Below are 18875 nucleotides of genomic sequence, written 5' to 3'. Positions count from 1 at the left end.
GAGAGGGTATTTCAGTATCCGCTGGATGGGTTTGATGAGGTAAGACTCCAGTGTGGAGGAGTGCTGCCGTCGGGGATTCTGAGCATCCAGAAATGCCTTGAAAGCAGTGTCTGTCTTGGCTGGAAGATTAAAATGAAGTGATTTGATATATCAAAAATCATAACAGCTGCCCTGATAAAGTGACTTTTCCAGCTTTAAATTCATTTATCCAGAGACATTTTGCAACAAAGTCCAGATTTATCAGGTCCACAGTATCAGATTTATGCACTTCAGGTTTTAAGTTACTGACACTTTGCCACAGGTAAGCTATTTATGATTTAACAACAGGCACCCACCTACCATACAAATATATGCAGTTTTTAATTTCACTATCCCCAGTATTTCTGGCCTTTTAACTATTTTAGAGCAGCCTAAATTATTTTAATCATCTGTTTCCTTTAAGAAAAGGCTCAAATTGGGCATTTGTAAGAAGTCACTACTCATGAGTTTAGTCTGACAGGTACACCTATGTGTAAGGAGAAAGGAGAAAATTAACTCTACCCTAGCAAAACCAGGACAACCTACAATATTGTCAAGTCTGGTTATTGTTACCTCATTCAACCTTCAAATAGAGTACTGAACAACAACAACAAAAATCAAGAGCCAGTAAGGAGGCAGGAGGCAGTAAACTTATGATAGTATACGATATTTTGGGAGTACAGACAGATGGGACACCTGATTGCTAGAATCATTTCTACCTGACTGCAACTGAATTTATAAAAACAATATTTTCCCTGTTGCTCCCTCTACTAGAACATAAATTGGTACCGAGATGGAAGTAAGGAGAAGGTGGCATTTTTAGACTTACAAGTTATTCAGTGCAGGAATAATTCCACACAATGGGTTTTATTAGACCCAAGCCCCCTACCAAGGTTGGGTGGGGTTTTTGTAGACAGTCACCTGATTTCAATAAAGCAACTTCAGTTTCAAACCCAAAAGCCACCTGCACCTCAGCTGAGGACACCAAATTACACCTGAAATACACTCCCAGGCTTAAGAGATTTTATCACTGGAATAAGATTTTAAATTGTTTGTGCCATAATTCAAACACAATAATTTTGGATTTATAAATACAGTCAGTAATGAAAAAGCAAAACAAAACAACCAGATCTGGCTAGCCTATGGCCTTAACATTAAGGTCTAACAAAGTGATGCTGAAAGAAAGCATGGATATGACTAGCAATAAATCATTTATTCATGTATTCCACAGTGCTGCCAAGTATTCTTTGCAGCATGGTAAATAAGAGTTTACAAGTAGAAATGAAAAAAAAAAAATAAATTGCACAGCAAGAGAAAAAAAATAACAACAAAAATAAACCAGCCAAGAAACAAAAAAACCCAAAACTTTGGATTGTCAGACATCCAGATGTTCTTTGAAAATAAGAGCTCCTCCTTTAATGGCACTTCTCCTACAACTGGAACCATTTGTTTGTTTAATGTCTTGGCCAAGAATGAATTACATGAAGCACTGCTAACTCTTAAGAGATTAACACTTTCACAGGGGAAAAAATATCACTCCAAGGCAAGGAGGCCCATGAGCATTTATAAGCCAGACCACAGTTCATTTATCTCCATCTCAGCACACCAAGCTCTACTAGGAATTCATACATGGAAACTTCTCAGGCAAATTGGAACAAAGGTGAGAGGAAGAACAGAGGGTAGAGAGAGCACAGTGAAGTTAAAATACTTAGACAGCTTCCATAAAACACTCTCCCAGGCTGATCCTTTCCTAGTAGCTGTCAGCATTCAACCACATTGGCCAGAGCTTCAGTGGGATTGCCACTAGCAAGGATTCACGGCTCAAACTCTAGGAGGATCCAGATGTCATTACAAGCATCACCACTCCTGGTTCCAAAGTACACAGTGATCCATTAGCACACGCCACATTGCCCATTTATGAAATCTTTCCACTCTCCACATGACTGAAAAGAAACTGAATGTGTCAGGGGAGAATAAATTAAGTGTTGCAGAAAACACTACATGCCAGGTTAATGACCTCTTGTAATGAGCTATTCGGGTATCATTACATCAATGGTGGTCCAAGAACACCCATGGCACAGAACTCTCTGCGAGCCCCTCAGGCCAGATGGACTTACTTCCCAACTGTGAAGGCTCCTGGAGAGCAACCAGGCACGCGTGTGCCCCTACTCCTCTGCCACAACATGCCCTGCATGGTTTGGGGTGCATTGGCCACCTCTCATCATCCACAAGGACAACCTTCACCAGCCCAAACCATGTCGCTGCAACATCTTGCTCTCTGCATGCCCAGGTCTGTTTGTCCAGCACGTGGCTCTTACCTTTCACCAGTACTTTTGGGACTTTTGTGTGGCTGGCACAGAAGGCACTGTACAGCTTGAACCGGTCAGCATAGTAAAGAAATGATCCACCCAAGGAAAACAACACTTTCTAGGATTTAAAAAAAAAAAAAAAAGTATTAGGAAAAAGGCACATAAGAGCCAGTTACTTATTTTCCTTTCTGCCAGGTCACCTGAAGTTTTCATTTAGCTTCTGGATGACAGCACTGCATTTTTAGAGTGCTTTCACATCATCTAGCAAGAAACAGGCCTAGCCTTGGTATCTGTACTCATGCTATGCAATCAATATCATTAGCCAAGTTAGCATGATCTGGAGATGCCACTGACTTATAGAGGGAACCAGGTTCACAGCTCCAGACCTGTATGTAAATACCTGAGCTGAAAACGTTATTGATCTAAGTAATGACCAGAGGCCACAGAAAGGACTGGGTGCCTCTGATTTTATAAAGGATCAAGGCACTAAGCAGCTGCAAGCGAGACTATTAATCCCTCTGCACAAACACACTGAGGTCCTCACTCTCTTGAAAGTGAGTTGTGTTAAGAACTAAACACAATCTTAGGCGAAGATGTCTATGCCGCAGTCAAGCGTTGGCTCCACTACCCACTTAGGAAGAAGGCAACGTGGAGTGTGTGGGGTAAACAACACATAGGCAGTTTGCCTGCAGTCAGCAGAGGGAAGCAAACTGCAGAACTGAAACCATGAAGCCCTGAAGCCCCATTCAGCACACTGTTTTCACACTGGAAAGTCCATAGGAAAAAAACTCAAAGTGAAGTCGATACACTTTTTATGGAAAAAGGTGGAAGCAGCAGCACTCAGAAGACATAAGGAGGCTTCTTCCTCACTCCTCTCAAAGCTCAGAGCACACAGTGGTCACAGAGGCTTCCTCCACTAAAAAAAGCACCTCTGTGCTCTCCATTAAGGGTACATTTCCTACAAAACAGAAGCTGTGTTCTGGTTACGTGAGGGCAGTGCCCATGATTGCTGCTTGTTTTAAACAAGCATTTTATGGCAAAGCCACACGTGCCCAAAAAGACAAAATCTTTCAGTAGTTATTCCAGGGCTGTATGTTCGCTGAAGAGCAATCCCAGTGGAATTATTATTATTCATCAAGACATCCTGTCCTCTACCAGGGTGAGTGCTCAAAGCAAGAGCAAAATTCCCCAAAGACAAAACATTGTATTAGCTATTTGCCACATATGCAGTATGTGACTGCATTAGAAATAAAATAACATTTCCTTTCCCCCATTTTCCTATCTTTACATATCTTTAGTTTACATTTCTACTTTTGATGCACATCTGCTGATAGTTGGAAGTATTTGCCATATAGTTCTGCTATGCATCAAAAGCTCAAATACAGAATTCAATTTACAGTTCTGATTTGTAGCCCTGCTGGGTTTCTGACCTACTACATTAGACTTTTCAGAACAAAGATTTTAAGTAATTTTCCATTTCTAGCTTTTCCTGACAGCCTGAGACAAGAAATCTGGCAGAAGGGCAAGAATAGCATCCAAACACACATGGCGTTACAGATTTCTAGTGCTCTATAGGCTAAATATAGCATAAACTACAATTGTAGCAGGATATTTATCAAACAGCTTCAGCATTGGCTAAAAATTAATCTCAAATGTAAGCAGATGTAGGTTTTTACATGAACACTGACAGCAGTCAGACAGATATCACAATGAGATTACCTTAAATTGCTCAACTTTTTCAAGCTTTTCCAGATCTGGAACCAGCCTTACTCCATCTTCAAGAGTTTTCAAGAACTCTACCTGGAATGCTACCATTTCAGTCAGATTCCCAAAGAGAACATCCAGCTAATAAGAGAAAAGAAAAGAAAAAAAAAAAAAGGGGCAAGAAGCTGAAATATCACTTTGCAGCTAAACCATGTTTTCTAGAACTTCAGTAATTCTCAGTCCAATTGTATAATCAGTGTGATGTCAGGAAAAAACCCTACAGACTATACATTATTGAGCAGTACCTTTATACTCTACTCAAATCATTATTTTAAAAGAAATGGAATTCAAAATTTCTCCATAGCCCTTGCTCAGACAAGCAAGTTAAGCTGGGGGATGAGCAGAGCGGAGTGTGCATAAACTATCTGGCAAAAAGGTAAGCAACAGTTAACATACCTCATCTGGTGTGAGGAACGTTTCTTTTTGTAGAGGCTTCAGGTATCTCTCCATTAGACAATTTAAGTCCTAAAAATTCAGAAAAAGATCCACAAGTTACTTCTCAAACTGCCTCTGAATATTTATTGAAGTGGCAAAGATCACCGTTTACCTAGTCTACAAATTTTTCCTTTTCATGCATAAGACAAAATAACTGGATTTCACAGAATTTAAGATAGTAAAAGGGAATATTTACACAGTTTTATTTACAAAATCAATACCAGATCTCATTGAGCAGTGTTCCTCTGCACACCAGCTAAGTAATTTCAAAATGACAGCGTAAGAATTTGGAAAGCCTATTTATTTCAGTTACTATTTAAGTTTAAGTTACTATTATAGGGATAGGTTATAGAATTGAATGTAAACTAACTAAGAGATACATGCATGAAACATAAGTTGAAGTATTAGAGAAGAAACTAACAAAATTTTCCAGAAGGAGGAAAAAAATTAGTAGTCTGAACCAACACATTGAGAGCCCTTACTTTGACATAGGTGCGTTCTGTCTCGAGAAGTTCACAGATAACCTTTCGCAATTTGTCTGCATCTGTGAGTTGTCTCATGGTGGCCAGCTGGGGTCCTGTAAATTCCTGAGGATGAGCACTTGAATCAGAAGGGTTCATTTCATGCAGACTGCGACAGAAAGCAGCGACCTGCTCTGTACTCTTTAAAAAGAAGGGAGAGGAAAGACCAGTGGTAATATTTTAAGTAAGAGCTATAGGAATGATGGAGCTGAGAAGCCTTTTCAGTGAAGCGGTTGCAGCCTGGGGGCTTTTTAACAGGTACCAAAGTCCCAAAGTGCACACATCATTTCATATATCTGTCTTTCCTTCCTATTTCTCAGTGCTAGGATGGCGTGGGAGGGGGAAGGGGGCAGGAAGAGTTGCACAATTCAAGTTAACTGAAGTACTGTTCAATAACATTCCTGGTTTCAGATAAGCAGGAACTCTAATTAAAATAGGCTCCCCTAGCATTTAAAATTGAAAAACAAACAAACAAAAAGTCCCAAGAATTGGGAACCAAAAATGACTGTGCAAACAAAACACACACTCCAACCCTCTGCCAGTTCCCTAATCTGGTCTGCAACAGTCCTGGGAATAGCTGTGTTAACACAGCCAAGGAGACACCGTGGAGACAGAAAACATCTAAGCTGTTTTTCAGGGAAGCAGAGCCGTCTGGGGAACCAAAGCCTCTCTGGCTTCCAATTGGGAAAGCAACTGTATATCTGTACTGTGTCTGGAAATATGCCTTACAGGCTGAATTTCTTCCTCACAAGTCAAGTTCTTCAGAGCTGCTACATCTAGCTGGTTTCTTTAATGTTTAATCAATTGTCTATATTTAAAAGACAGTTATCCTCTCTTCACCTCCTCATGTTAGATCATCTCCTCGCATCTTTCATTACGCTGAAAAGTTTGGAGCAGGTATAGTCTCTCGTGTCAGTGACGACAGCCCCAGGCTTCTAGAGTTGCCAAAGCAGCATCGTGCCCTGTCTCCATCCCTCTCAGAGACCTGGCAGGGACATGGGAGGGAAAAAGCTGCTGCACTGACAATCATAGAATCATATTGGTTGGAAAAGACCTTTAAAGTCATTGAGTCCAACTGTTAACCTTGCACTGCCAGGTCCACCACTAAACCATGTCCCTAAGTGTCACATCTACACATCTTCTAAATCCCTCCAGGGATGGTGACTCCACCACTTCCCTGGGCAGCCTGTTCCAATGCTTGACAACCCTTTCAGTGACTCAATCATTTCCTTGGGCAGTCTGTTCCAATGCTTGACAATTCTTTTGGTGAAGAATTTTTTCCTAATATCCAATTTAAACCTCCCCTGGTGCTACTTGAGGTTGTTTTCTCTTGTCTTATTGCTTGTTGATTGGGAGAAGAGACAAAGACGCACCTCTCTACACCCTCCTTTCAAGTAGTTGTAGAAAGTGATAAGGTCTCCTCTCAGCCTCCTTTTCTCCAGGCTAAACAACCCCAATTCCCTCAGCCTCTCCTCATAAGTCTTGTTCTGCAAACCCTTCACCAGCTTTATTGCCCTTTGCACGCACTCCAGCACCTCAACATCTTTCCTGTAGCAAAGGACCCAAAACTGAACACAGTACTTGAGGTGTGGCCCCACCAGTGTCAAGTACAGGGGAAGGATCACTTCCCTACTCCTGCTGGCCACACTGTTTCTGACACAGGCCAGAATGCTATTGGCCATCTTGGCCACCTGGGCACACTGCTGGCTCATGTTCAACCTGCTGTCAACCAACACCCTCAGGTCTTTTTCCCCCAGGCAGCTTTCCAGCCACTCTTCCCCAAGCTTGTAGCGTTGCATGGGGTTGTTGTGACCCAAGTGCAGGACCCAGCACTTGGTCTTGTTGAACCTGATAAAATGGCCACAGCCCATTGATCCAGCCTGTCCCCTTGTCCCACTGACCCAGCCTGTCTAGGTCCCTCTATAGAGTCTCCCTACCCTCAAGCAGAGCAACACTCCTGCCCAGCTTGATGTCATGTGCAAACTTACTGAGGGTGCACTCGATCCCCTCGTCCAAATCATTGATAAAGACATTAAACAGAGCTTATCCCAGTGCTGAGCCCTGGGGAACACCACTTGTGACTGGCTGGTAACTGGATTTAACTCGATTCACCAGAACTCTTTGGGCCTGGCCATCCAGCCAGTTTTCCACCCAGCAAAGATGGCACCTCTCTAACTTGCATCTAATCCTGCCATGGTATCTTAATCCAGATTTAGTGACTTCCCAGCATTGCCTCTATAGCCCTTCAGTTCATACTAAAACAACTGACCCTGCCTGCTCAAACACAGAATATACAAAAAGAGGAAAACGAAACAAAGAGAGAAAAAAAGAAAAAAAAAAAAGCTTATCACCACCTTGCACTTTGTAGACACCCCTGCCGCCTGGGAGATCACTTCACTCCCACCAGCTGGCAGCAACATCATCCAGAGCCTGCACTACTCCATACCTTTGTGATTACCCAGTGCTGAAAAAATTCCACATTTTTTAAGCTGCAGAGTCTGCTCACACATAACTATTTCACCTTTCAGTGCACCTACAATGCCTTGAAGCCAAAGAGGAACATTAACCATGCTAGTGACAAGTAAGGGATTTCCTGCCATAATATAGTTGCTTTCCTTAAAGCTATCTTATGGGTGTAAATGCTCACCTGAGCATTTACACCTGAGCATCACTTGTACCTCAGCAGGTACACCTAAGCATACCACTGTAAGGCATATCAGTAAAGATGCTTATTATGCAAACAATAATTTTCTTCAGGACTTAAGTGTAAGCAATGAAAAATTTTAACTATCTGTCTATACAAAAATGCCTCTTGGATGGAGTTTATTACAGGAAAAATATTCATCTTCAGTATCTGAGGTTTAATTCAGACAAGGAAGAAAGGAAAAACGTAAGTTGAGGGCAGGAGGAAGCACTGAGTTGAACCAGTCCACTTCCAACTAAGTCAGCTGCTGGTAATGACACGTGTCACTGAGAGTTAAGATTTATTAGGAAAAGTAATTCCTTTTATTTCTCAGCAAGGTTCTACCTACACTCACTGTACTCTTAAGCATAAAGCATACCCAACTTTTAGGTTAAGTTTGCATTAGATTTCAACAGGTGCAATCTTGATCCCAACAACCCCAAACCCACAAAGCGCAGTAGGTGAAAGCAAAAAAAACTTCCTGAGTTACCGTCTCTGCTGGAAAGGGATAAAGAACTGACAATTAATATATGTTAATCTGAGCCTGCAAACAGCCAGGATATGCAAAGCTTTGTTCAGAAATGTTTAGCTTTGTTAAGACTATTTTGTGAAAGAATATTTGAGGAAGACATATCCAGTGGCATTTTGTTTTAAGAGCTAAGTGTACAAATAAAAATAGTTATAATGTATAAAACACTATGGAATCAAACTCCAAAAATAAACCAAATGTTTTAAGCAGTTCATGCTTGATACCCTGCAGACAGCTCACCATCCTGTGTGTGCACTTGCAGGGAAAGATAGGTCACTCAGAAAGAGAGAGCAAAAATCCACTTACACCGTGAAACACCAGCTAAACACTACCAAGTAGCTGAAAATTGGATAACTGTCATACAGGCACGCAGTGTGTCCCAGAAGGAATAGTTACACCCATATGCCAAAAAGGAAGCGCAGAAGACTTTTAAAAACCTTATCTCCAGTTGTGCACACTTAATAACCACTCACTGACTTCAGCCATGCCCAGCTCCAGCCAGCAGCAACTGAGCTCTGCCTTGCCTCTGCCCTGACTCACATCTTTTTATATATTTCCCAAGTATCACTCACTTAATACTCTTTGACAAAAAGCCTCAAGCAAAATAAGGTTCACAAACCTGTTCTCTTGCTTGTTCATTGAACAAACTGTCTGGTTTCATTCCTGAACTTGATCCTGTCTACCTTATATTTACTTCTAGAAAATCAATTTCTAGACAGAAAGCAGATGCATATTGCACCCAGAGAGGTTCAGAACACAGCTATTTTGCTGAAAATTCTCAAACAGTATTAACAAAAGCTTCTCTGTCCCCATTTTCCTGGAGAAAGTGGATAGAGTAGGGAAGGTCTGGAACAGAAACAGATCCTTTTATCTCCTAGTACCAGCTCTGTTTGCCAGCTGCGACAATGACAATACTGAACCAGGATTTCTCTAGAAGAATTACAGCATCACACTTCAGGCACAATTCTGCGAGCAATCCCATCTAGCAACCTTAAAATGAGATGAAGGGCTGGCACAAGTGGGCTGTAAAGCAAAGTTTATTTGCAAGTACATTGACCCTTTCTCTGCAGGGGACTCAGCAGAGGAGCTAAACTCACATCCTTCCCATGCAGGAGAAGCAAGCCCATAAATTCATCAAGCACACTGATGCTGCCCACAGTGGGGAGTTTTGGCTGCCAGCCCTGTAGTTGTGCAAGCAGAGTGCCATTTCCCCTTGTGCTCACCATATAAAAAAATAGGGGTGCTCGGGCATCAGGCAGATTGTCCCCTTGAATGGCACACAGCACCTCTAAGCAAACAGACAGCAAACTCCAAGCAGTATCGATATCCCAAACAAAACTCAGGCAAATTGCATCTTTCCATGCATTGCCAGGACTGCTAATAACTTTGCACAATAAAGAAAAGCCTCTACAGAGTATACATGTTATAGCTCAGCATCAAATTTATAACCTGAATATTAAAACAGCATGAAAATTCACTTAACTGCTAATTACTTAGACTAGTCGCGTTGCCCAGATCTGCTCACCAGATACAGCACACGGTACAGAGAGTCGCCGGCTCTCCCAGCGTTTTCGTTCTTGACTTTACGGTTAGCTCTCCAAAGAGCCGACATCACTGGAGACTCGGTACTGCCAGAGCCGTCACTCAGCTAAGAGGAAAATCCCAGTTCTTCACATATTCAGCTGATCTGAAAGGCTTTCCCACTCCAGACAGACAGTCCATGCTGCTTACTTAGCATACAACACAGAAGACAGCTGCCTTTTAATACGGAAGGGCAGTGACCATATTTCTCTAAGCAAAGCCTTTCCACACGTGTAATTTGCTGCCAGCCTCGTTCGCTCACCACATCAGCTGGAATTAAGAGCCAGCTACCAGCTGAAGCTGAGAACTCAATGCTGCTTTTTGTAGACTCCTTAAGAGGAAAACTTCAGCAGAGAGGCTGAAATGCAGCAAAGCGAAGGTGAAGGCAGCCTGGGAATATAAATGTCTGTTGCCTGTGGCTGAGCATGAGCCGATTGGCTACGAACAGCACTGCTGAAGAATATTAAACATCTGAAGGGACAGAGGCACAGAATTAAAAGAACTTACAAAAGCCAGTTATGCTACTGGGAAACCTACCCCTCAAATCCCTATTTTAATCCTTTCACATCTATTGCAACACATTGAAGGTTTTGAGACTTAATTCTGGTCTTGAATAATGCTGTTGAGAGAAGACGACCTATTTTCTCTGAAAAAATACATTTAATGCTATAAGCGTGTACACACACAGCCCACTATAGCACGCTTCCCCCAAGCACAAGCGCCTCAAGGTAATTAGCTTTCATTTCAAGGGGCAGATATCTTTAACTGGAAACAGGGAGAAATTAGTGTCCTGCAGCATTTTAACTGATGACAGTTTTTAAAACATCCCCATTTAAATTCAAAGGATCATTACAGGAAAAAAATATGTACAAAGACTGATCTTGAGATGCAACACACCTATCTTAACCTTTGGTAACCTGCAACATTAAGAACTCACACGTATAGTCAGTTTTCTGGGTACCTCCTTTGAACCTCAATTTATGCTACAATATTTAAAAGGTCAAAACAGTCAGGTCACCACAGAGGCAAGTAACCATTTAAGAAATTACTCTGGTATGAAATGTTCCTGATACTCTGTTGAATTGGAGATTGGCAGAGGGGCACGATCTAGATTTCATTAACAGCCTGAAACTTGAATTTACATGCTAGATTAAAACAAGCCTGAAGAGGTGGCAGAGAGCAGGTTTTCCTTTCTCCTATTCTCCTCCTCTTGGCTCCCACACAAAATGAGGAGAGAAGGAAAAGTCAGGAGACCACCCCAGAGCAGAAGCAACTTGGAGCACAACTCCACTGCCAGCTGCATGGCTTAAAGGTAAAGAGTTGCACGCAGAAAGCGTACCTGAATCTACTGTTTACAGAGATTTCAACTCAAGAGACACTGCACCCAAGAGGGCTGGTTGATGCAGGGAAGGTATCATGAAATTAGATAATGAGCGAGTCCGGAGAACAACAGCTCTCCCACACCACTGCACTGCTAATACCTCAACCCACCTTGGAAATGGGTTTCTAGTGTTTTAGCAGAATAGTTCCGCAGACATCTCATTTTTGCTTATTATTATAATGATTCCTTTGACAATAGTGATGGAGAAGTAAACTCTACATTATCGGGTCTGTAGGATATACAGAAGATTTTCAGAAAAGGGAGGAATCCTCAGAGCTACTGGTGTACCCTTCAAATCTTCCATCACTATCAACAGCTTGGAGGCTTTTGCAGATTAAGGAACAAATGCACCACTACTACAGAAACACGCACCCACGTGCACACATGCTGTTTTTTTTTAGAGACAGCTGGGAGGGAGAAGGAGGAGAAGGAAAGACATATTTGGGTACCTCCTGTGTTATAAATCCCCCTATCACCTACATGAGAAAATTACAGGTAAGTCAGAAGGACCCAAGCCCAGCTTTCGGAAGGATTTCACAAAGCTTACCTTCATAAGAAGCCTACCCGGCCTGTGCTACAAGAGCGGATGGAGGAAAGCTGCAGCACTGCGTTCCTCTCCTTTTCCCATGAATTATTAACTCTCCCCTAGGATCGCTTTGCTGGCTGGAGAGCCGGGAAGTTTCCTTGGAGAAGCCTGGAGCTCTCCTCCTCTGCAGCACTCTGTGGGCATCAGCAGACCAGCAGCACGACAGCACAGAGCGGTGGTGTTTGTAAGATTAAGCCCTGCCTCAGGATCATGCTATCGCAAGGCAAAAGGCAGCCCCAACGCTGTTTTCGGCTCTCTGGCTGCTAATACTGCATCTGTGCTGAAAGAGGGGAACTCTGTATTTAGCTGGGAGGCTCCAGCATAGTTTGAGTGGATTTCCTCTGCTGCCCAGCTGTGAATGGGTCCTGCCCTGCTTTTGTCAAGGGCAGAAAACAAAGAGTGTCTCCCGTGAATTCCACCATCAGAGGGAGACTGGAAGCTGTGGTGGTAATGGTGTTAGAGGGGAACATGCCCCTCCTGGTGGTGTGAGGGCAGAGTGTTTCACTTCCCATGTACAAAAATAGCCCCTGTAGAACAGCACTGAGGACATCAGCTTTATCTTCGGCGCCATACTCCTAGGAGCATGGAAACTCGTGGCAGTGCACGGACAGGAAAACCCTTTGCTTTTTTCCTCACCATACCCATCGGATGGTGGCTTTTTTCCATGGAAAAACACATGTTGCAGGCTCATTACTCCCCCCGCAGATTGGCTTTTCCAAACACACAGAAAAGCAAAGGGATTAGGAAAACCCTCCCGTTGACAGAGCTTTTTTAGGTTAAGGGTTTTTTTCATTGCTGTTGTATTTAAAAATTAGCATGTGATTAGCAAGCAATGATATCCTCCCTGCTACCATATACTAGAATTCTCTATAGGCATTGCAAAATAATTTAGGAGCTGCAGCTTTCATTAGAGAGGAACCACAAAGAAAACCCACTTAGTACAGAGCTCTTCTATATGAACAGGGACAGTGGCATTCATGAGTTTGCCAAATTGAGCGCACTGTATATATATTATAAATACAAGTGTGCTGCTTTTTTTAATGGAAGACCGTTTCAAGCAGTTTGTCCCATAACAAACAGACCGTGAAGTAAAATGCCTCACTCCCCTCTGTATCACACAAACAAAACAAGACATACTTATCAGTTTTAAAAGAAAACATGCACTGACGCCAACATTTCAATTGCAGAAAGATTTTTCCTCTCGTTGGGAACCAAGGCTTGTTAGAGTTAAAAGTTACTCTTCCAATATAAGAATATTAAGTGTTAGAGCTGCTAATGCACATTTCTCAGTTTAAATAAATCTGCTGAGCCACAAGGCTAATCATGTAATCCTTATGCCTGGCTTCAGGCAATTACAGCTCCGAAGATCCAGGAGGCAACATGCAAACTGGAACCCCACAGCTTGTCGCACGGTACAGAAATACAGAAAACACAGCAAGAACATTTATTCCCCAAGCAACCATGTGTTATGCTTGGTGCTCTTCCACAGCTTCAGTGTTTAACGGAAAAGACTCCTTTCACAACATATGAAAATCCCACATATTTACAGTTAAAAAAAACCCAAAGTACCAACAAACACTTCCACTTACTCAAGAAGAAATTCTTTGTACTTACAATAAAAAGTCCTGTAATAAAACCTGGAAACAAACTGTAGGAGTAATCACCTTCTCCGCATGTATTTCATGCGTAGGAATGTTTCCTCTTATCTGACTTCCACTGTCTGGCTATCAAAGACAAAACTAGAGGCTAGCATGACATAAGAGATCAGGAAACAAGAGGCCCGGGTCTTTTCCTTCCTTTTCCTATAATGACAAGTAGAATAGCACAGGGACCAGCTCAGAGCTCACTGTAACACACTGTAGTTAAAATAAGAGCTGAGAAAAAACACATCTGAACATAAGCACAGACTGAGAGCTGATACTCATTAAATCATTAATTCTGTAGCAAAAAAAATCCGTAAGCTCTCACCATCACCTATGCAACAAATACCTAAAAGCAATCAGTGTCTTCAAAATAATCTCACTTAATTCTGCCACAAAAGCCACTAATCATCACACCTTATGTTGCATAAAGCTCCTCAACGCCAGAGCAAGCGCAAACTACCAACCAACCGCTGCGAAACTCATCCCTTAATAGATGATAATTAGCAATCCATTTGCACAACCTCTTAGCTATAATTGGAGAGTTTTGCTTCAATTTAAGGTAGATTGGCTATAATTAGTTTGCATTTAAAAACTAGCATGTGTGTTATGCTATTGATTTAAGGAAATACTGTTTAACTTATATTCCTTCTATGCCTAGAAATCAAGAAAGAGTAAGAAATCATAATAACCCACCTGATCTTTTGGGTTAGCTGACCTGCTCTGGTGAAGGAGGTGATAAACCAGCCCATTTAAAAACTATGAGGGAATATTATCACAAGATACTGGAGATGTGAACCAACCCTGGAAAAAGGGCACTAGTCTTGCTTAAGAGGTAGCAATGTGCCATAATCAAAACTGTAATGTATTACACTCAATATCATCCTCAAACACCTTAAAAGAAAAGTTAACATTTTCCCAGGAAAGATGCTCTAATGGTGTGCAGCTGTGAAGTCAGCACATCAGCCGTGAGTGTACTGTGCTTTTGCTCCTTGTCACGTGAAAATGAAACTTTCTCACCTTGCTCATCTTATCAGCTTCATCAGATGACTCCAAGTCTTGTGCTTCCGCCTCCTCTGGAGCCGTCTCAACAGAGCTGTCTGGGTCGCCACAAAGTGAGTGCCCTGCTGAAAATGAGATGTGTGTGAAAACCCAACCATCATTTCCAAAAAATGCAAAAACCTGGGCACAACAGACATGGAGTTTCCATGGAGGGCCAGGCCCTATCCTGCACACTAGTACATGCCAACAAGGTATTATGCCAGAGGCACTCAATGACCTCAAAGGACTACCTCAGTTTACAGCAGGGGCCAAGTTTAACTATAGGAGTGAAAATAAACAGGTTATGGCCAGACACATTATTTAGTTGGGAAATAGGAAAGTCAATTCAGAGATAAGGCTAAAATGCCACATTGAAGTTCTTAAATTTATTCTTAACTTCTTGGCTGCTGAGCAATTGCCAACCTTTATACTTCAGTGGTTTCAGATGGAAACTGCAGTACATGAATAGGCAGGCTGTGCCAAGAAGCAAGCACTGGTCAATCCTTCCTCCAAGTCAAACATGATGATTTTAAATTGCTTGCCGTTTTGGCCTAACACACCCACTACTCAGTTTCAGTGTTGATTTTTAAAGAAACAAACTCAGGTTTAGCAGGTTTTAGGAGTCTATTACATTAACCAAAACCTAAATTTCATTTCCATCAGTACGTGGCAACAACTATGCACCCCTATGCCTTAGCACTCTTCTGGAGACTATGTTGTTAATACAGCTAATAACTCCTTTCCAACTTCTTGTAAGTAAATGATGAATTTACCTGCAAGTGACAAAAGAAAGAAGAGAACTAATGCCAGCATGAGAGCTCTGTGCACAAATAACTTTTTGAGGATCTCCTTCTCTGACTCAAATAGCTGTAAGAAGCAGTATTACTACAACTCGGGCAGTCTTCACCAAAAACCAGATTTCATACACATCCAAGTTCTAGCTATGGCAAATAATAATGACCAGTGATGGACTGAACTCTGCCAGGAAACTCCTGTATGCCTCAACTGACCTTCAAGCCAGCATAAAGAGGTACTTTACAGCAGCTAAGTCTAGACACTCATTCCTTTTACCTTTCCCCTCTCCTCCCCTCAACCCCACAAGGAAGAGTTATTTATGAATGGGGAAAGCTGGTTTCTGAGTATGCCTCCCCACCTGCATCCTGCCACATGAACAGGACAGTGAATGTCCCACCAGCAATTATACCTTGATTCCATTCTGTTTATTCTATTATTTAGATAGCAATGCTGTGAGTGAAAAGGCCACAGTGATGATAACACACATCTGTTATACTGATATATATTTCAGTTAAACACTGTGTGGTTTGGCCAAAAAGGCTATAATAGCATGGATGGTCTTTTTAATTCAGAAAAAAATGGCAAGCTGCTTTAAAATCAAGATATTTTGAAAAAACAAACTGTTTCCTCAGTGAATAAGAAAATTCTGCTGCCCCTTCACTGCAATTGAAAAGCCACTGCACTTTGTTCAAGGAGTTTTATGTTACTGCACAATGTTGGTTGGTAAACACATACTGGGTAAGGTTCTGTACATGAAGACTGAGAACAGAGATCCAGGTGTGGGTTCCTCAGTACCTAACTTTCACCTGCTGTTCTTGGAAGCTTTCAGCCACCATTACCAAAACAAATTTGCACGACTAAAAGATTTCCACTTTTTTGACTCTGGAAATAATTTGGAAAAATTTAAATTCAGAAATCTGGAAATAAATCTGGAACATATCATAGAATCTTAAAATTTGGAAAAGACCTCTAAAATCATCAAGACCAACCATCAACCCAACACCACCATGCCCATTAAACCATGTCCGTAAGTGCCACATCTATACATCTGTTAAATACCTCATATTCTGCGTACTGGAATGGAGCTAAATTGGACATCAAATGAAATTAAAAGGACATAAAAGGTAGTGCATAGCTGAGCTTCTGGAAGACATGCCTCTCTCCTGAAAAGATAGGGTTTACCTTTTAAAAAGATGTTCCTGTAGGGGGTGTTTGGCATCACAAAATCTATTTGAAGAAGTGTTTTTTCTGTAAGAAGTTAAAAACTATCAGCTTGGACTATCAGCTTTCTGGTCTCTCTATTAACGTGTGAAAAAAATCTTAAAACTCTTAAGCTATCCATTAAAAGTTAAGAGAAAAAATGTGCCATATATCATAATTTGTTTTGGGCAGTCTGTGTTTTTTCACTGCAATTAATTTTCCATTACAAGCTGTGTAAAATATCTCTTATAGCTGTTTCTCACACCAAGCCAAAGTAAATAATATTTGTTTGGATGTTTTGGTTTTTGCTTTTAAGCTACCACTTCTTCTTTTCCTGTATAGTAAAACAGCACTTAATCTATTTCCTGCAGTATAAACACTTTTACCCAGTAGACAGCAATCTTTCACTTACGCCTTAATGAGCAGTCACACAGTACATGTGCTCAGGGTATTTCTAATGTCTTAAGCTGACAATGCCAATGTCGACTTTAGCAGGTTTATCTCCTGGTTGTTAAACGCAGGCAATCAGTTCAATAACACCACACATTCCTGCCTTTTAATACCTTCCAGTTACCGTCCCATTTCTGTCAGGTTCATTACATCATTTTATTTTTGCCCTGTAAATCTTTATTTAGCTCTGCAAGGAGCTCTGAGAACAGTGTGCTCATTTCCTTCCGCAGCACCTGATCGCTGCCCTACCACTACCATTTCCTAGGGACGATAACACATGGGCTTCACTTGACATTAAGGAATTAGAAAGGGAAATCCAAAAAGCAGTAGGAAAACAGGGTCAAATCCATGTGGCCACTAGCACAGACGGAGGTCACACAAGCTCCCAAGTTGCCTCAGCAGTGTAATACCCATAACATTAAGACTAATATCCATTAAATAACTCCTACTTATGGCTAGAACTAACAAAATAAAAGCAAGTCTTGTATCACTGGAGCAAAGGTGCTGGGGCTTAAAGGCCTGAAGAATCACATAAATCTTAAGCACCATGCCAACACTTGGCTAAATTTTTCCATGGTTGCTGCTTCCAATTTGCAGGACTGCTGTCACTCTAGATTTTAATGAGACTTCCACGATATTTTGTACCACTCTTAAAGCCCGCTTCTTGGTGCCAGATTGCTTTTTTTAATGCAGTGGCAATAAATATTCCTAGCCAAGCTCTGTCAGCTGTGGTGCCATAACTCAGAAGTGCGCATCCTACTAACACAAAAAGCAGCGTACAAATCAGAAAACCCTGCATCTCGATGCCTTATTCCTGAATATGTGGAAGAGGCAATACTGAATTTAGTCCTCGCAGTGGCAGAGAGGGGACTGCCACTCTGTGGCAGAGAGGGGACTCAATGGGGAAGTGCTGGCAAGGGCAGCCATCTGCCAGCATGTTACCAGCTGCGGGCCAGAAGCAACAACAGGCTCGGATGGTTGAAAGCTTTGGTTGTAACTTTAAGGTGCCTCAGTCTTCTAAGCAGGTTGTTTTACACATCTCAGCACTCCACACAACACCTTGTCATGCAGCTGAGGCCGAGCTCTGGGACTGCTGTAGCCAGCCAGCAAGTGTCAGGGACTGAGGAGCTCAGCCTGGTGTCCTTCCCTGCCCGCCCGCCACTGCTTGCTCCCTGCAAAATATGTGTTGTGCTCCTCCGTACTTCCTTCACTGATGAAACTCAGTGATGCTGGAAATAAAATATACCGATTGCTTAATCACTTTCAGGGGGAAATAAGGAGTAACCCCCATCCGAGCTGAAACCGTAGAAGAAATATGGACCAGGCAGAATGCAACTGCCCCAGCTGAATCCCAGCCAAGACACTCAAGTGTCTGTCCTCCTGCAAGAAGTGCCGCAAAGGTTTCAGTGGCCAAGTGCTTGCAGCAGCTCATGTTTGACTGTAGTCTTAAAACAAAAGAGTATCACTTACTTGGGCATTTCAACAGCAATTTCCTTAAACAGAAAGTGTCATTTCTAAATGCTGCTGGGGAACGGCCCCGTTATGACAACGGAGTACCTTTCAAAAGAGAATATGTCATAAATGGAACAATTTTAATACAAATTGTTAGAGAACTGCCTCTCAGATTAAATTTTTATCTGATAAAAAAATTTCACCTATAAACCTACAATAAAAAAAGGTAAGCATGCTTTTTTTTTTTCTCTTTTAGAAGAATTCTGGTTAGCTTTGAAACACTGAAACATAAAATAAGGAAGCACTATTTTTACACTGGAGTATTCTGTCCCATTAGGGAGACCCACAGACTTGATGACATCTCCAAAGACCTGTAAAACCCAGCCACAGCTATCACAGTTAAAGTCAACTGAGCGACCAAAGAACAGTATAGGAACGAACAAGGGAATTCTGCCTTTCCAGGAGAGCTACAGAACAAGCCCCATAAATC

At 41.8% G+C, this 18875-nt stretch overlaps 1 protein-coding gene across 1 annotated transcript in view; it reads right to left on the bottom strand.

The window, feature by feature from the left end:
* The window catches only part of LOC104522948 (T cell lymphoma invasion and metastasis 1), an 88612-nt gene that overhangs the window by 9494 nt on the left and 60243 nt on the right, over positions 1-18875 (bottom strand). The window contains 6 exon segments of the mRNA XM_029084351.1: positions 1-119; positions 2337-2445; positions 4047-4172; positions 4488-4556; positions 5009-5188; positions 14468-14571. Of these exon segments, the coding sequence (XP_028940184.1) occupies positions 1-119; positions 2337-2445; positions 4047-4172; positions 4488-4556; positions 5009-5188; positions 14468-14571 (707 nt within the window).

The sequence above is a fragment of the Antrostomus carolinensis genome, unplaced genomic scaffold (assembly GCF_000700745.2).
Source record: "Antrostomus carolinensis isolate BGI_N321 unplaced genomic scaffold, ASM70074v2 scaffold10703, whole genome shotgun sequence".
In the NCBI taxonomy this organism is placed as follows: domain Eukaryota; kingdom Metazoa; phylum Chordata; class Aves; order Caprimulgiformes; family Caprimulgidae; genus Antrostomus; species Antrostomus carolinensis.
This window is presented reverse-complemented; position numbering and strand designations above follow the sequence as displayed.